Raw genomic sequence first — 19,380 nt, 5'->3', positions numbered from 1 at the left:
CCTTTTCTTGTTAAAAAATCAAATAAAGAATAAGTCCGAATATTCTGTATGATCAATTTGATCAACATTTCCTAAACATTTTACATTTGTCTTTGACTTCCAACAGAATAATTCAAACATTTTCTTTTCTTCTCCAATGAGTGGACTCAGTGCTGGCTTTTCTGTCAAAATTTGAGATTTGCAGTTAATTCTTGTTGTGTAGTTGTTTCTCTTTCTATAAATTTCTTTACAAAACTAAACTGACACAACCTGTAGCTAATAACTATCATAGATTGGTTTTAATCTATAAAGTCATGATTATCAATTCTCACATATAGAAACATCACCGTGAAAGGTTTGAAAAATGTCCTACTTTTAAGAGATGGTGTTGTTGGAACTACAGGATCCATGACCGTACTCCAATTGGGAACAAAGAAGAAATCACAAAACACAAAAGACCCAGCTTTCTTGATATGATGCTCAAAGCTACGATAATAACACACAGAGCCAGACAGATGATGAAAGGTATTAGTCATGCTGAAGAGGGAATTGCAGCAACAGTTGTGGAAGATCACACGGCACAACCACATGCATGTATTATGTTGACTTATTAGTCAAATGCATTTCTACCTGAAATATTATGCGTGCCTTTACAGCATTTGTTGCACGCAAGATTTTTTGTAAATAAGCATTTTGTCTTTTAGAGTCATGGAAACTATGAAATATAAAAACATACAAAAGTACATGTAAAACATGCAAAATTTATGAAGAAAAATCAAGCTTGAATGTAAGATGTAGGCTCGTAAAAATATATTTGGTAATTCCTTAAGTCCCACTTTGATCATCTTTTGATCTATTTTCTGTGTTCCCAGTGGTATTCCAACTATGAATATGCCGATATAACACATGATAATGGATATATTATACAATTTTTGGACAAAATGAGTGAAGGTGTGTTGTTTTCTAGGCCATAGTTTCTGCAGAGCAGCAGTAGTTATTTTAGAATTTGCACTATGTTGTGGGCGGAACTGTTGGCATGGAGTAAGCCTGCCTCTTTTTCCTATCATTGACCTGTTTATTCTCCCACTAGCTTCCAGTCCCCTACAACCCCAGCCTAACATCAACGGTGCAACAAAAAATGGTGAGCAATATTGAAGTTACCCAGCTGTACCAGTTTGGACAAGGAAAATAAAGATGTACACGGATCTAGTCACATACAAGCAGATGCATCAGAATGGAGTGAAGCAGGACGTTTGTGGCCAACCCAGTGTATTTTCTGTTACAGCAACAAGCTGTTTCAAGTGACATCTTTTCATCTACTCCTAATTCACAACTTGAATAAAGAAAAACTCACAAATGCAAATTTAGCTTCATTTCCTTTATATCCTCCAAAGATACCACAAGATCATGTTAAAAACACAATTTTCCTCGGAGTGAGTTTTAAAAAAAAATGCAAGGAGTAAAACACAGATGAATGAACTCACAAAAACAACCAAAACTAAATTAACCTGTGGAAGAACTGGTTCATGATTGCTGCACTGTACAATGTTTGAAAAAAAAAGGATGCCTGAGCAATAAGGGACAGAAAATGCAACATTAATAGTGATAATTAAGCCTTAAAAGAACAATAAAGGTTTTAAAATTGAATCAATTATTTAAAAATAAAATAATTTCAGCAAAACTCAGTGGAACCCAAACAGAATGCATCCTACCGAGTACACACACTGCTTTTTTTCTCTCTCATCCCATTTTCATTCTCTGTTAACTTTACTAAGAGACCCGCTTTCCATCATGACAACCTTCCCCTACATTATGCAACACAAATGCATACGTAATGCAAATTAATGTCCCACTTTGCAAATAACATGTTCAGGCCATCTGCATGCATGGTGGATGCCAGTGGGTTGGCAAGCAGATTTTTCTGCTGATTTAGTAGGAAAAAGAGGGTTAGACAATGTGTGGGCTCATCCCGGACTATACTTACTGCAGGCCTCTAATCCGCTTTAAAGCTGTGCGGGTTTACAGCTGTGTGGGGGGTGGGGGGCACTGGTCATCTTGCTCAGAGCCACATGTACCAGCCCTCGTTTGAATTCAACACAACTGATGAAAAGATTTCAAAGCATTTAACCTGGCTGCTGCACTGAGGTCAGCTAATTCAGAGCTATAAATTTACTGTTGCATCACAAATGGAAGGTTACTGAAAATATAAATTTCACCTGAAAACCACTATTGCGTGAGTTTAACCTGGGTTCCCAGCAACTTTTAAAGGAAAAAATGGAGTTTTCACATTTGGCATAATTGTGATGCTAAAAGGACGAAAAACAACACAAACTTAATGATAAAGTGTACATGTTACAGGGAAGAGTTCAGGGAAAATAACTACTTTTGAACACCCATCCTTTCATCTATTGCTGCATTAGCAAACACACTGAGGTTATTCTGAGTTGTAAGAATGAACCTCGGTTCCACTTTGACCGGCATCATCATCAAGCAGGGAGCACCACTGGGTAGTGCATGCACTTATCTAACAAAAGCTTAGATAAAGAGAAAATTGCAAAGGGACTGCTTTAAGGTAAAAGCACAGATTAAATATTCAGCAGTATCAGAAGAAAAAAGAAGTTCTTTTTAAAGGTCCCTGTTGAGTTGTTCACAAAAACATGAAGAAAGCACACAATGAAGACCTCTGCATCTCACGCTGTTTTGTCTGCTGGGTGTACTGGCAAACATCAAACTACAGTTTGAAAGCATAATCGACATTTGGAAAAAAAATGTAAAAAGAAAATAACAGAATGCTCGGCTGATCAAAGCTAAGTTCACAAGCTAAACCCGCATTCCTGAACGTGCGTTTAGCCCATAGTGTTAACTCTAGACCAGGGGTCGCGAACACGCGGCTCTCGAGCCGCATGTGGCTCTTGGCCAATGAGCGTGCAGCTCTTTGCGTCTCATAATATTTTCTATATACTGTGCCTCGTTTCATAATTGTTTCCCTCTTGAACCACACTCAAATTCATCAGAGGGTATTAAAAATAAATAATAATAAAAGTAATTTGGAAGTGTGTGTGTTTGATGCCGCTCCCGACACATACATGACTGTCAATCATTTGGGCAGTTTACGCCCAATGCCAGAACACATAGATACAGATTTGATGTGCGCGCAGACTGTTACCCTCATGGTCAAAATGGTGAAATTCAGAGAATAAAGATGAACACAGGACGTTTCTGGAAGAAGGGGAAGATTCTTACTTTTTTACTGAACAGAATGGCGTCACTATGTTTATTATTATGAGCTTTTGGAAGCAGTAAAATAGTTAATGGCAGAAAAGAACAAAACGTATCCCGGAGAAAATTAAAAACTCTTCCTGATCAACACTAATTGTCTCCTTTATGACCAAGGTAAAGCTTTTCAAAGTGCACATTCAATACGGCCATCATCCCACTTTCCTTCTTTGTGGAGCTCACAGCAGAAAGCTGCAATCCAAATGAATAAAGCAGAACGTGACGCTGCTTGCGCCACTGGACAGAAACGAGCGCAGATCACGTTTCTCATGGATCCTTTAATGCAGAGACTGACTGCCTGAGATCCCCACTTGTCACTGATGAGGCAGTGAGAGAACCGGAGATGATTGAGCTGAAATCTCTTTGAAAGAAGGCCCTGTTACGTTTTGGAAAACAGAGAAATCCCCGTGTGTAAAAGAGCTGCTCTAAATCTGACGTTCTCCTCAATATATTATGTCTGCCGGTCCCTGTTTATTACCTTGAAACATGTGAAATCAAGGCATCGGTCCGTTCTGACCGACACTCACGTAAAGGAACCGATCAGAGAAGATACGACTGGGCTGGGGGTTAGCCCCGCCTTCAGCCCCTAAGACTCATGGGAAGTGGGGAATCTTAAGTGTAAAACCATGAGCCAGGGAGCTGTGAGCAGAAGTCAGTTGCATGCCGTTTGGCTGTTGTGTGTGTGTTAAAGTTAATGTCTCTTAATGTGGACAGGGGATAGTGTGAATAACGCAGCCAGTTTAATGATAACTTAGCACTTGTTTACTTACTACGTTGAAGAATGAACTGAGTCATTGTAATGTATTAACAATTAATAAATGAATTGCTTTTGATGCAAAAAGTCAGTCATTCAATTTTAAATAAAAAATACATAAAAGCAAGATATTCTAATGAAGGTAAAAATTAATTTAAGTTGCACCCAACAGAAATGTAATGTATTTAATGTGTTTACTGTGAATATGAATTACTCAGACAGCAGAAGGATGCTCTGTCCAGATGTTTGTGTATTTGTTGGTGTGAGGGTCATTGAAAGAGGAATGTTGAGATACAAAGAATTACCAGTTAAATACTGTTGGATGAATGGTGAAAATATTCATCATTCATCTTCTCTACCGTTTATTCTTTTTCGGGGTCACAGGGTTGCCGGAGCCTATCCTGGCCACTTGGGCGTAGGCAAGGGATGCCCTGGACTGGTCGCCAGTCTGTCGCAGGGTAGAATATCCTCAATCACACATCCATTTGCTCTCAAACTCACGGACAATTTAGAGTTGCCAATCAACCTATGAAGCATGTTTTTGGACAGTGGGAGGAAGCCGGAGATCCCGGAGAAAACCCACGCATGCACGGGGAGAACATGCAAACTCCACACAAAAGGTCCCCCATTGATGTTGTGTTTTTTTCATGTCCCCCAGCTGGGACTTGTGAGGCAAGAGCGCTAACCACTGTGCCACCGTGCACCCCTCGGTGAAAATATTCAGTTTTATAATCGTAAATCTGACTTCAGAGGAGTCAGCGCCTCACCAGCATCAACTTCACTGCATGTCACTGAGTAGTTGTGTGTGTCAGAGAGGCAGAGAATCAGATAGTGTGAGAGTGTGTGTGTGTGGAGGGGGTATCTGACCTCCAGGGTAGTCACTGTGTTAGCTCTGGCTAAGCTGCATTTGATGTGTGTATTGAGGGTGGACACTTTCCTTGAAATAAACACAAGTACAATACTTGCTGTTGTGTTGTAGGGAGAGGAGTGTGTTGTGGAAAATAATACGGCTTTAATTGCGTGTTTGTGTGTGTACGTCTTGGCAGGTCAGTGTGTGGTGTGGCTCTTTGACTCTCACTGTGAAAAAAATTCGGCTCTTGGTGTCAAACTTGTTCGCCACCCCTGCTCTAGAAAAACAGGGGGGGCTTCATAGTTTCTTTTGCTAGTGTTTACTAGCCCATGTCCACTACCTTCAGGTCAGTGACGTGCGGTGAGGTTAATGGCTGGTGAGGCACTGACGTCATCAGTCAGATTTACAAAGATATGAACCATACTGAGTAACTTATTCACCATTTGATTGACAACAGTTAACGTGTTTTGTTTAAAATATCATTTCAACATGTTTTTTTCATATACAAACTGCAGCATAGAAAAAAGCACAAACGTTATTATCGTCTTACCTTTACTTGTAAATAAAGTCCATACGTCGCTCCTCCTGAAGAAAAGAATCGATAACTTGCTTGTAGAAGTCTTCCTTGTCTTTCTTCAGTTTTGAAAGTCTCTCTGTTTCAATGGAAATCACTCCCAGGGAAGAAAGTCGGGCTTGATCAGCCCTGTTCCGACTGTACGGTTTGAGTCTTTTCAGCGCAGAGAAGGACCGCTCCACCGACGCTGTAGTCGCGGGAACAGTGAGCACGAGCTGGAGCAACTTTGCCGCTTCAGGAACAGTTGGGATAAGATCCTTCTGAGCCAAAAAGTTGAGAAGCTGTCCAGCAGATTTACATTCATCCCTCACTGTTTGTGAGCCATACAGTCCAACAAGATCCGCCTTTAGTTTAACAAAATCAAAGAATTTGGCATATTTTGTCAGGCTCTGCAGCTTCGTCTCATCAAAATGTTGCGAAATTTCACTGAATTTTGCACAGTCCACCAAACCAAGGAAAGCCAGCTCACCGAAATGATCAAAGCGTGCCTTCATTTGACAGTTGACGTCATCCAGAATGTTACAAAATAGTCGTTTTCGTTCACATCTGGCCGACTGTCTGTCTCCACTCACTGTCAAGCCCAGCGCGCTGCATTTCTGCTCAAATCGGTCACAAAAACTGTCAAACGTCAGTCTCATGCGCTCGAGAGCTGCAACGGTGTCGCGGATGCGTGCACGACAGTTTTCAATGTCCATGACTTTGTTTTGCAGCACTCTAAAAAGTGCGTCAGTTTCATTGAAAATGTCCTCATACATTGTAAGGAGAAAGCAGGTTGATGCTTTTGAGAGCCACCTATCGTATCCAGCTGCCATCATTAGTGTGTCATTATACCAGTTGTCGGAATTTTCCATAATTATATGGAATAAAGTGCGCAGATCATTTTGGTGCATGCTTATTGTCTGGAGCAGCCGAGAGTTGGAGCTCCATCGCGTTGGTGCTGCTCTGGGTAAACGGCGCTTGACAACATCATCCAGTAAGTGAGTGCGCTTTGTGGACTTGCCGAAAAATGATGCTAATCCCTCAGCTGTTTTAAAAAACGTGCGACATTCCGGCATGCACTTTGCTGAATGCATGAGCACCAAGTTCAGCTTGTGCGCGTAACAGTGTGTAAAAATTGCTTCCGGCACTTTTTCTTTAACTTTAGCTTGGACACCATTAAGCTCTGAGGCCATGACAGCAGCACCATCGTACGTCTGAGCGACAAGCTTGTCAGTACAGTCATATTTCTCAAGCACTCCCAGGACGTACTCTGCAATGGCAGGAGCCCGTCTGTCTTCACTCATGTCATCAAAGCCCAAAAAAGCCTCCTTCACCTCACAGCCTGCTTCAGATGTAGCCAAATACCGTAATATGACGGAAATCTGAGCGTGGTTTGTGACATCTGTGGTCTCGTCTACTTCCACAGCAACAAATGGGGCTGCATCGATCTCCTTTTTAATGTCATTCCTTATGACATCACCAACTGCTTCGATTAAATCGTTCTGTATTCTGTTTGACAAGCCAGAAAATACAGTAGATGTCTCCAGATGTCGAGCTAGCCTGTCATCTTTCTCTGCAAAAGCATGCAATAACTCGACATAGTTCCCACGATTAGCTGAGCCTGCACTTTCATCATTTCCACGGAATGCCAACTGTTGTTTGGCGAGGAAGCAGGTGGCATTTATGAGATCTTTTAAAATCTCCATGTTCTCCCTCACCTTAGCATTGTGGATGCTAATGTTGAGTCGTCGCCGTTCATCCAAAGCCAAGTCGATCCTGGACATCCCGAATGTTTTAAACGCGATCTGACTCTGGATGTGCGTAGTGGATCGCTCATGTTTAATCAGACTTCTTTGCAAGTTCTTCAGGTCGCTGTATCCAATGTAAGTCCAGACGTTGTTAGAGGTGGAAAACAGAAGACAGGAAAAGCAGAAAAGGCGGTTTCTTGCTGGACATCCACAAAGCCGGTCTTTTCGTCTGTACCACTCTGCCTGAAATGACCGATTCTTCTGACCCGTTGTCTGTAGAATCCGTAAATCCGGCGTTAGTCTTCCTTTCAAAATAATCTCCTGTTTTGACTGAAAGTCCAATTTGGAAAAATTCCTGCGGCTCCAGCGCCGCACAAGGATGAAAGAGCCAGACGCAGGTTATAGCGGGGATAGAGCGGGTTAAGCAAGTGAATGGAAGAAGGTGGCCCGCTGAAGAAATATTCAATATTGTACACATTTTATTATTAGTCTGAACTGTCTTTTATTTAGAAAAATCTTTTATCAGTCCAGTGCGAAAAAAAACATCAACAAAAGCTGTGTTGTGCGGTTTTTGGCTGGGTCTGGCGGTTTTCAGATGACTTTTGGGCTGGAAAACTGTGACTCTATCTGGCAACGCTGGCGCGAACTCTCAGTCTGTCATCAGCGAGTTGGTCTCTGCCCCGCGGTACGAAAAGTTCCCGGCAGAAGATTGGAGTGTTTATTGAAGCCGCCCCGCGTGTGTCCTCCTGCTATCAGCTCTGCAGGTCTCGCCCGATAAATACGAGCTCATTAAGGAAGCTGTTTTTTACGTGGATCGTGCTTCGTGCGGAGCCATCAGCGCCTTTGAAATGCCATGAAAAATGAAAAAACTAAAATAAAATTTAATTATTATAAAATACTCATTATTTTCCAAAGTCACAGGGAGCCACAACAGATGGATATGCCACATGGAGCCGGAGCCATGGGTTGCCGACCCCTGGTCTGGGTGAATACTCAATTCTGATTGGCTGCTGGAGGTGGATTAAAAAGTGACAATCCACAGTGATAATGCACACCAAAAAAAGAATTCTGGTCATATAGCCTAAATGTTCTATATCACTGCACTGGCTTCTTTAAAACAAACTTTTGCTTCATCATTTCATCACCGTGGAAACCTGAACCGTCCAATTTGGAAAAATTCCTGAGGTTAGAGATGTAATCCTCCATGTTGAAAATGACTGGAAGACGGTAAATGACTTGCCGCTTGCTATCACTTCTTCTAGTATTTTTTAGCGTCATAATCTCAGGGCTCACCGCCGCCCCCTAACATGAGGCACGAGAATGTCTGGCCTCACCCAGCGGCTATTTTGCCGACGTTTAGCGCTCAGCACAAGAAACACGTCCCTCGCATACAGTTATTTATAAAAACAAACACTGTACATCATATACATCTGCTAAATTATGTAAACTCAGCTCATATAGTACAAGTGATTGAACTAACATACAGAGAGACAGCAGTACCGTCTGACTGCATAGGTATTGCGCAATCCAAGGTGAGGCTCAGCGGGCTGGTGCCTCATCGCACGTCACTTCTTTATATCTGAACGGCAAATGCGGAAATTCAGCGATTTTGAAAAGAAAAAACACCCAAAAAATGGTACATTTAAATGGAAAATGACTGCAAAGCACAAATTACTGATTAAATATAATAATTGAATTTATTTTTTCTCTTTTCTTCCCATAATGACTGGTGAGGCACAGCCTCACCTGCCTCCCCTGACTGCACGTCACTGCTTCAGGTGGAAGAGACTTGGTGTGAAATGTCAAAGTAGTGCAATCTCATGAGTCTAGCTACAGGCTTTTTCCATCACAGCTCTGTTTTCATTTATGAAAGACTTGGTGTCATAGAATTCCAGCCAGGCACAAATTGCAATCATTAATACCTCTACCATGATCACTTTTCAAATGGTTCGCACTTCCGTGAACTAAAGGACTAAAGGGGGTGTCATTCATTCATCACTACAAAATGCAACTCCCTGATTTGACAAAGATCTGAACATGGAAGTTTGAAATAGATGTTTACATTCATTTTTCATTAACAAGAGGTGGTGTGATGAGTTTCAAACTGCGAGCCACAGACAAGAGGGGAAGAACTTCATGATAAAGAACTTCATCCTGTGACCAACATGACAGCTTGTGGAATGTGTGATGTCTCTGAGCTGATCCAAAAAACCTTAGAAAACTTTGGAGAATTGGTCAAACATGCACCATAACCTACAATCAAAGCGTTCTGCTCTCAACTCTGCTCTGTCCCAAGCCACAATTAGGACAACCTCATAATGACCCAACTGGCAGCCACTCAGCTGCGCCACTTTAGCCTCATGAGGGAAAATGAAATTGATTTTAAAATGCCTATGCCTTATCCCGGGCTGGAATAGAAGGGATTATTGTGCAGATTGTGGTAATACCGTAACCATCTCCTGCATTTATTCTCCACATTGCTCTCCTGTGTTTTTCATCTTCACAGCTATTTGTGCTTCTCCTTCTTTGTAAATGCTCTTCTTTGACAGCCATTCATTCATCTTCCGTGTTTAAGAGTATTTGCACAGTTAGCATCATATTAAGAGGACAGCGTTGATCAGGTAGAGACAGACAGATGAGGGGGGGGGGGTGTAGTCAGATAAGAACCGGTTAATGATGCTTAAGGGAGCCCTCCACTGAAAAAAAAAGACTAATGGGACCACATTGACTGTAAATGAGTGGATGCTGGGAAATCTTTACGTGTATTTTTTTCTCCATTATTTGAGTCACAAAAGCCACTTCTTTTGAATTATTTCTCTCTATTTTACTGCAGATCCTCATACTGTCTGGTATACTAACAGCCCACACTCTCGTAAAGTGGTAATCCTAAACTGTTGTTTTGGTTCTTTTTTTGAGTAAATAGTTTGAGCAAACTATAATATCCTCAATACTTAAATAGATCTTAAACAAAAAAAACAAAAAGGAAAAAGCGCAAAGTAAACATTTAACCAGACTATTCAATATTCCCATTTATACCATGGTCTGGGTCAGGGGTCGGCAACCTTTTTTACTCAAAGAGCCATTTGGGACCGCCCCTAATAAAAAAGAAAGCACCCGGAGCCACAACCCGTTTTGACATCATTATTTATATTATGCATGTGTATATTATTCAAAAGTGCTCATTACGTCGATCGCGATCTACCGGTCGATCATCAATGACATGAGTGTAGATCGCGGGCCAGAAAAGATTAAAAAAAAAAAAAAAAGACTGCTTAAAAATCCACCAGCCAATCAAAATCCTCACTGAGAAGAACGGGACTTGATTGACATGTAGATTGGCAAATCGGACATCGTCTGAAGCATGCACATTATGTTCTTTAAAGGATACCGCGGCCACGTGTGGGAGGAGCTACTAGTTCTGGTCTGATCGATGCATGGAGCGATGTGTTTATCAATGCATGGTAGACACTGAGAATGTGGAGATCAGGTTTATTATTTTGAAGAGTTCTACTTGGTAATCATGTTTCCATGTTTGGGTTAATAAAATCATCCCAGGGAAAGTCTCTGCTTCAACTCCCGCAGTGAAAGCTGCGTCTCAATCTGACGCCCGTGTTTGCATCTCTGACAGAGTTTGAAGCCAAAGCCCCTCCTCCGCCTCTTTACCTGCTTTTCCTCTCTTCCTGTTCACCTGTTCACATCCTCTGCAGCTGAGATCTGTTTCCCCCGCGCTCCTCAGTGTGTCCTACACAGAGAGCGCAAAATACGGTAGTCGGGTCGCTCCAGCGCCGCACAAGGATGAAAGAGCCAGACGCAGGTTATAGCGGGGATAGAGCGGGTTAAGCAAGTGAATGGAAGAAGGTGGCCCGCTGAAGAAATATTCAATATTGTACACATTTTATTATTAGTCTGAACTGTCTTTTATTTAGAAAAATCTTTTATCAGTCCAGTGCGAAAAAAAACATCAACAAAAGCTGTGTTGTGCGGTTTTTGGCTGGGTCTGGCGGTTTTCAGATGACTTTTGGGCTGGAAAACTGTGACTCTATCTGGCAACGCTGGCGCGAACTCTCAGTCTGTCATCAGCGAGTTGGTCTCTGCCCCGCGGTACGAAAAGTTCCCGGCAGAAGATTGGAGTGTTTATTGAAGCCGCCCCGCGTGTGTCCTCCTGCTATCAGCTCTGCAGGTCTCGCCCGATAAATACGAGCTCATTAAGGAAGCTGTTTTTTACGTGGATCGTGCTTCGTGCGGAGCCATCAGCGCCTTTGAAATGCCATGAAAAATGAAAAAACTAAAATAAAATTTAATTATTATAAAATACTCATTATTTTCCAAAGTAACAGGGAGCCACAACAGATGGATATGCCACATGGAGCCGGAGCCATGGGTTGCCGACCCCTGGTCTGGGTGAATACTCAATTCTGATTGGCTGCTGGAGGTGGATTAAAAAGTGACAATCCACAGTGATAATGCACACCAAAAAAAGAATTCTGGTCATATAGCCTAAATGTTCTATATCACTGCACTGGCTTCTTTAAAACAAACTTTTGCTTCATCATTTCATCACCGTGGAAACCTGAACCGTCTGATGCAGGCTAAAAGAATATTTTTTAATTAAATAGTTATTTTTGCAAATAATTTTTACCTACCAGAAAGTAAGAGGCTCCACCTTTCTCTCCACCTTTCTCTCCTTGTGGGTGCTCCCCATTTCATGACATCGTCATCCTATAGCCGGCCTCTGGAGCCTTTCTGCGTTTCTCCCATGAAAACAAACAACATCCAAACTTTTGCAAAGATGGATATGCATATTGTGCATATAAAAGTAAAGCGTTTAGCCTATCACTGCTAGTTCCACGAAGAAAGTGAGTCTTTGTTTTAGCATGGGGGCGGTGCTGGCAGCACAGACTCTTCCTGGAAGGGGCTGTTCCCCACTTTGTGATGTCTCAATGTGAGGATCCAATCGTTTTCGTAGATTGGGAGTGTCCATGGTGTGTCCATTTGAAGATGATTTAGTGGATGAAGAAGCTCAGGTAAATACTTTTTCCACCATGAGATGGTGATAAGACCACGTATGGATGTTGGAAAGATGAACTTTTTACATTAATCTAACGGCCGTGGTGCAGCGGTAGGGCGGTCAACCCATGATCGTAAGATTGCAGGTTCAATTCCCGCCTTGCATGCCCATGTGTCGAAGTGTCCTTGGGCAAGACACTGAACCCCACCTTGCCTCTGGTGGGAGGTTGGCGCCAGTGTTCGGCAGCAGAGCCGCCACCAGAGTGTGAATGTGTGTGGGTGAATGGGACTGTGACTGTAAAGCGCTTTGGGCCTTCGTAAGAAGGTAGAAAGCGCTATATAAGTATACGCTATTTACCATTTAATTATTTGCTTTAGTTAAGATAAATCAATTCTTTTTAGTTAGGTCATCTTAAAAATAACACGTAGTTATCAGACATTTATTTTACTTTTATTTAAATTAATTCAATTAAGAAGGTGTAACTTTGGTGCTGCTGTTAGATCTGCACCGCAAGGAATTGTGGGATACCATTCCCTTTGCCTGTCTGGACGGATTTGGGTTTAAGTGTGGGTTTTTGACCAAATGTGTTTAGTTGTTTAGCTGTTTTACTGTGTTTTGCCCAGTTATTGGTCCTGTTATGTTTAACTCTTTCTGCACCATGAGTGAGAGGGAGAGAGAGGATGATGAGTTTATATAGCAACACTACTGGATAATGAATTAATGATAAATTCAAGGATATGATATATGCTTACATTATGAAAGTCTGTTTTGTTTCATTCATTTTATTGTTATAAAAATGAGAATATCAGCAGGCTCAAATTTAGTCATATGAGAGTTCAAGAATTAAAATAAATTAAGATGAAAAACTTTTATTGAATTGGAGTAATATGACATTTAGTTAAATAAATATGTAAATTTGAGTTGTAAAAAAATATTGACTTAGATAAACGTAAGAAATTAGGTTGAATACATTTAACTCAATTACCTGTTACCAACTGAATTAATTTAAGTTGGATAAGTTATATATATATATATATATATATATATATATATATATATATATATATATATATATATATATATATATATGCGTCACAATGAAAAAAAGATCAGAAACTCGTGCGTTTACTTTGTTCTTTTTCTACAAGCAGAAACTCTTTCTTTTGCTGATGATGCAGCCGTGTTACTTTTTTGATGGACGTATAATCATACGCCGTCATTAAAATCTCAGACTCCGTCTCACTGAAGTATAGCGCTTTCTTTTTTTCACCACGCGTTTCCATGGTGACTCTGGAAATCGGCGATCTATTGAGAATGTCTTTATGTACTTGACGAGCACGCCCATTAACCCAGGGTTACCAAGTGGAGCGTAATTACGCCAACTCATATCCGGTCTTTTGGAACCGACATACCCAGAGTTAGCAAGTTCAGGCAGATTTCAGCCAGAGTTCAGGGTTAAACTCAGGGTAGTTTAAACATGCTTCCTGGAATACCCCCCAGAGCTTCTTTTTTCTGTGACTCTGTTTGCCTGCCTGATCCTGATTTAGCTTTGTGGGCTTTTAGCTGAGCTAACAAACCTGCCACATTTGGTTCCAGCCGTCTGCCTTTTGTTGTCACACCAGGTACTCCTGGAATTTTCTTTGTTTTAATCCTAAAAGAAAAGTACAGTTCTTAGGAGAACTGCAAAGGCATTTAAAGTCAAATCAATCATTATTAATATAAAAGAAAAATCGCTATGTTCAGGCCCTTGGGGTTGTACTACAACTGCACAGCAGACCAACCGCTGTGTTTTGTTAGGTGTGAGGGCCTTAAACCAGCTTTGTATGCATCATATCTGGCAGAGTTTGAGTTAAGTTTAGGGGTAATTTCTGCATTAACTTGTTATAAAGATCTTTTCAGGCAATTAAAAACAATAGACTCTTTCTCTTTAAAAGTAAGAAGCAAAACAGGTGAAAGTTGAGCTCGGATAATTGACCCAAAGGAGTGCATCACTGAGACTGTGTCATCAATTCCTTAATAAGCACTTGTCAGCCATCAGGGCTTCTCCTGACATGGTGACCCACTGCCAACAGCATATACAGAGACAAGCTATTAAGTCTATTAAAGCGTAGGCTGCTGGTGCATAAATGGCTTCAAGATATATGCAGGCATTTTTTATCCCCCGCTCTTTTTTTCTGTTGATCTCGGTTGTTTTCTCAATTGACTGATTTTCCCTTGTATTGGCAGATATTTTTGGGGTAAACTGGAGATTTCCAGAAGATCAAAAACTACTCTTGAAATAAAGTCTCCTTTTCCTATGACGGGAATCCTACTGCTGGGAACATGAATACTTGGGTACAAGCTGAGACCTAACTCGCTCAGATTCTGTTCAGGCTTTTCAGGGGCAAATGTCACATTTAGAAGATACAAATTCTAATAAAAAAAAAAAAAAAGAGTCCAGCTTTGGTATATGCACAGAGCACCGGAACAAATGTAAGCCCTAAATAGTTGGTAATCTTTTAAGTTGCAAGATGGCACAAAAAAGATGGAGCAAAAACCAAAAAAGCTGATCACTCCAGTTGGGTGTGCATCAGGTCATTAATTCCCTTCACAGTCTTGGTGTGAATGAGTATATTGGAGCAACACTGCACCTTGACAGTCACTGTCTTTAAAGGTATAATCTCATTTAGAATCACCTGTAAATACCCTGCTTGGGAAAAGAAGATCAGAGGTTAAAGAGTTTCTTTATCTCCAGTGACGTGGATTTTAAAGCCCAACCTATCTCTGTCAGTGGTGCCTACTTTATCAAAATATGTCTGTCTGTCTAGTATTATACAATTAGAATACTATATAGGGTCTCAAATTATTGCGTTAATCCTGATTAATCAATTACAGATAAATTAGAGTGGTTCTTTAAATGCCGTTAGACTCCTTTATAAACTATAACTATTATTATGTTCTCAAATATAAAAAACAAAGGTCCAACTGTTTACTTGCATGAGCGTTTTATCTAACTCAGCTGAAAATGCCTCTTGCATCGCTCCCAGTGCAGATCTTGGTGTCTGTGTAAACTGTGTAGACTTGCACCCCTACTGTATCTTTACTGTTACAGTAACAGTAAAGTCCAATATTTTAATGACGTCTATCATCATATTGTGCACTCCTATTATACGTGTAAATCCAGCTATTGGAAACGTGATTTACTTCTGTCCTCTATAAGCACCCATAATTTATATAAGAGTCTGGCACCAGTTCAACACCAATTGACATTTGTATTTTGTAGTTTGTTCAGTAACTACAAGCCTTTTCCAATGGCTTTGATTTTGTTTGCTCCTGATTCCTGGGGTTTTGAATGAAGAAAGACTCAGAAATGCAATTTATAGCTTGATTTTCTTAATACATGTCCTCCCTCCAAATACCACAAAAACATTTTAAACACACCTAAAACACAATTTTTATTGAAGTGGGACTTTAAAGCCTTTTTTGAGAAAGAAGAACACAAAAGTTGAAAACAAAGGATTTCTTGCAGTAAAATACCTCAATTTTCTTTTGAAATATTTCCATATTTGTATAAAAACTTTGTGGTTTAAGGCAGAGTGTTCTAGGTGTGACAAGCCTTTGCATTCCCTATTTCCACCACATCACACAGAAAAACACCTTTTCTTTCTCATTTCATTTAAGAGAAGGGAGGTTGCAGTAGTCCAAACAACCTTTCAACCACATACTGCTCCCACTCCTGCATCTTTCTTCTTCTGCCTTCAGTGTCAGGAATGCAACCACAGGCTCTACTGACCGATAGCAGACATAACATCCCAGTCAACAACATCCCTGCAGCCCTCACAAAGCAGGGCTTAAAGAATCAGATATAGTGGATAGTTTGAAATCACGAAAGCCTCAGGCTCCTGCAAAAACTTGTTTGGTCTTAGAAGTATTTTTTTTTCCTTTCCTTAGTCTTCAACCAATGAATCAGTCGGAAATTGGGTGTTAAAGGTATGGAGCCACAGGGAACTGAGCTGCAGTTCAGAATTAAATAAGCTTTATCATCGGTCTCAAATGTTTACCATGTTTTAATTTGGTCCCGCTTAAGTACAAAGAGAGAGGGATCTTGGAATTGGAAGGTTAAATAAATAGCCAAAAACCCAAATCAATAAAGAAATCTAATCAGCAGAAATGTAGATGGATGGCACCTGTTTGCAGGGAAGAACCCATTAAACTGATTTATACTCTTGCACGATGGTGTAAACTTTTGTGTTTGTCAGTTGACTTTTTTTATTGGTTGTTCCTTTATTCTAGCAGCTTGTATAAAGGGTCTACCCTACTAGCTGAATCTACAGTGAGTGGTTTGTGTGCAGCCTGCAATGCAGATGGGTTTTCCCACACCAAAGTGCATGCTACGTTCAAAATAATGGGTGGGGTAGGAAGATGGGTTTGTTTTTTCTTCATTTTTTTCTGTCTTGTAATTCCATATTTTTCTCTTTGAATTTTTTAAAGTAACGAATCAGACCAAGTTCATGTCTAAGTGTCCCTAATTCAACAAGAGTGCCATGTTTTTGTCAGGTTGCTCCATATCTCATCAAATTCTTATCTGACTGGGGGATGCTGCTGCCTCTTTCAGTAATCCACTTGAGCCCATGTATAAACACCAAGAGGCATTTAGGGTTTACATAACTGATGAAGATTTTGAACCTATTTTTCATGTCATCCATCCACATATTACTTTACTTTAGCTGAGTAATAATAAAATAATTAAGTTCGTTTATTGATTTCAAAAATAATTATTATATTAATAAAGTTGTTTGCTTATGAAAAACGTGAAAGTCTCAGGATAGACGGTTTTTGGCGCATCGTCATAAGATTTGATTTATTTATTTTACTATTAACTGAAATGAAAGTATTAGGGCAGTCAGACCTAAGTAAGTTGGACATTTACGTTCCCATGTGGATATATCTACCTTGTTTAGGAGAGACATATGTAAAGCAGTGAGTGACGTTGAAAACAAACCAACTGGACACAGCGTGGCGCGTCACCGATGGAGCAAACTTAGAGGATGAGTCTTACCTTATGACGGCTGTGTCGCCCTGGCGAATGGTGATGTTGTCGGTGGCCCGCTGCATATCCACACTCCGGACGGGGAATCCTGTTGGGATGAGACACAGCAGTCTGAAAAAAGACGCCTGCAACTGCCTCCAGGACGATTTGTGTCCGACTTGCATCGTAAAGCACAAGTCAAGTGGCACGCGCTACGAAAGCAATAGATCCAAGGGTGCAAAAGCCAGAAAGAAGGGAGAGTAGTCCAGATTTCTTCTGGATTTAGGTCCAAAACAGTCAGGGACTGATAAATGCCGAAAGTATTTTTGGGACAGCACAGCGTCGCTCCTTCTCTATGGTCCTGCGTTGCGTAATCATGCGCTTCGCTTAAAGAGGAGGCGCAGCCGGTTGGAGTGACAGTCAGGGAGAGAGACGGGCTTCTGTTCGGGCTGTGGGAAAACAAATCCCCACAACACCTCCTCGCCCTCCGTGTTTCTGAGCGCTCTGCCTCTCTCGGATTATTCAGACATCTGACTGTGAAGCTCCCCTTGTAGTTGTCAAGACAACAGCACCACCTGAGGTCACTTTAAGGCAAACACAGTCAAAAGGCTAAACATGAATAATAATAATAATAAGCCAAGCATGACCATTTACCTCTACAGAAAGTACTACCAAAGTTAAGAAAACCGCACAAAACAAGAACATGAATGAGGAACTGTATTTCAGGGATTTTAGTTGTCATATTGTAATTCTAATGGAGTCCTATACTGTTTGAAAGACAATCAACAAAACTGTCCCTTTTCTTTGTCCTGCACAACGTTGGGCTGGGCATAGTAAATTACAATCAATCTGCCCATCCTAAAGAGGCCACATTTATGTTTGCCATTCAGAATCCTGTGGGTGATGTCACATATAGACGGTTCAGAGTTTCCAAAAGTTGACATTCCACTCCTATGGAGTCATATACTGTTCATAATTAAATAAATAAATATTTCATTAAATAAATAAATAAATATGACCTCATGCAAATACACAACCAACCAATAAATCTCTCATTAATATATAAAAAGATCATGAAATTGTGAAAAACCTGCACACGGATTGTAAATTAACCATTATACTGTTGAATATATTTATTTTGCTTTATAAACCTGTTCATTATTTTAAAACAGCATTTTAAAATAATCATTTTAATCATGTTGAATATTATAATAAGTCTACGTCTTTTTTCAGAAGCTTGGATTTCTTTTATTTATTTATCTTTTTTTTTCTAGCTTGTCCTGTCCAGCAGCTGGGCAGGCAGATGAGAACTCTCTTGTGTTGGACATATTTTACTTTAACAACAGGGGTTATTAATATTCAGACAAACCAGAGGTGTGTCTGAATAAACCCCTTTTGGAATCGAGGCCAAACTTTATTCATTTTAATCATATTTGAAAATCTTTTGTGTTGGACCCGACGGAAAAGGAAAGGAGGGAGGAAGAGAGAGGAAGTAGCTTTGTTTTTATTTCACGCAACATGAAATAAAAACAAAGCTACTTTGAAAAATATTGATTTTGAAAACCGAGCTTCTGAAAAAAGACACAGAATTATAATAATATTCCACATGATTAAAATAAATATTTTAAAATGCTGTTTTAAAATACCGAAGAGGTTTGTAAAGCAAAATAAAACATATTGAATGATCTAATGGCTAATTTAAAATCTGTGTGGTCTTCTGGGCTTGGGTGTGGGGGGGCGTGGGGGAGGGTGGTCCCTCTGCCTGTGCTGGGGGGGGTTGGCGGGGGGCCCTGCCCGGGAGGGGGGCCCAGCGGCGCTGGGCAGGCTGCCCATCTACACCTGGGGCTGGGATCGGCCCTTCCCTGGCTCTGGGACGGGACAACCCTCTTGGGACCCCCGGTCGCTCTGGGGGTCATCCGCTTCGGCTGCGGGGTCTGGGGTGGGGTGGGGTTGGGGCTTGTCGGCCCTGTCCTGTGGGGGGGCATTCTGGGGCGGGGGCACTATTGGTACTGGGCCTGGGGTGTCGACGCCTCGGGGGATGGGGTCCCTGGGCTGCGGTGGCCTGGCCCCTATGCTGGGGGGGGGGGGGGGGGGGGGCTGTTTGACCACCGGTTGGACAGTCTACCAGCTGTCCCCAACCTACCCCCTTCCTCATATAACCTCATATTAGGGTGAAGGGGGTGGGGGGTTTAGCCTGCGATGCG

At 41.1% G+C, this 19,380-nt stretch overlaps 1 protein-coding gene across 3 annotated transcripts in view; it reads right to left on the bottom strand.

Annotated features, from left to right (window-relative positions):
* lsamp (limbic system associated membrane protein) overlaps nucleotides 1-19,380 on the bottom strand; it is an 834,470-nt gene that overhangs the window by 376,207 nt on the left and 438,883 nt on the right. Inside the window, exon 2 of one of the 3 annotated variants that reach the window (XM_023961459.2) lies at nucleotides 17,207-17,285. In XM_023961459.2, coding sequence (XP_023817227.1) covers nucleotides 17,207-17,285 — 79 coding nt within the window. Of the gene's footprint in view, nucleotides 1-17,206; nucleotides 17,702-19,380 lie in introns of those variants that run through there. The other 2 variants (XM_078956619.1, XM_023961458.2) reach the window with 2 other exon arrangements.

The sequence above is a fragment of the Oryzias latipes genome, chromosome 13 (assembly GCF_053564925.1).
Source record: "Oryzias latipes strain Hd-rR chromosome 13, Olatipes_Hd-rR_3.1".
NCBI classification, from domain to species: Eukaryota; Metazoa; Chordata; class Actinopteri; order Beloniformes; family Adrianichthyidae; genus Oryzias; species Oryzias latipes.
Note: the sequence above shows the minus strand (reverse complement) of the source record. Positions and strands in the feature narration are given on the sequence as shown.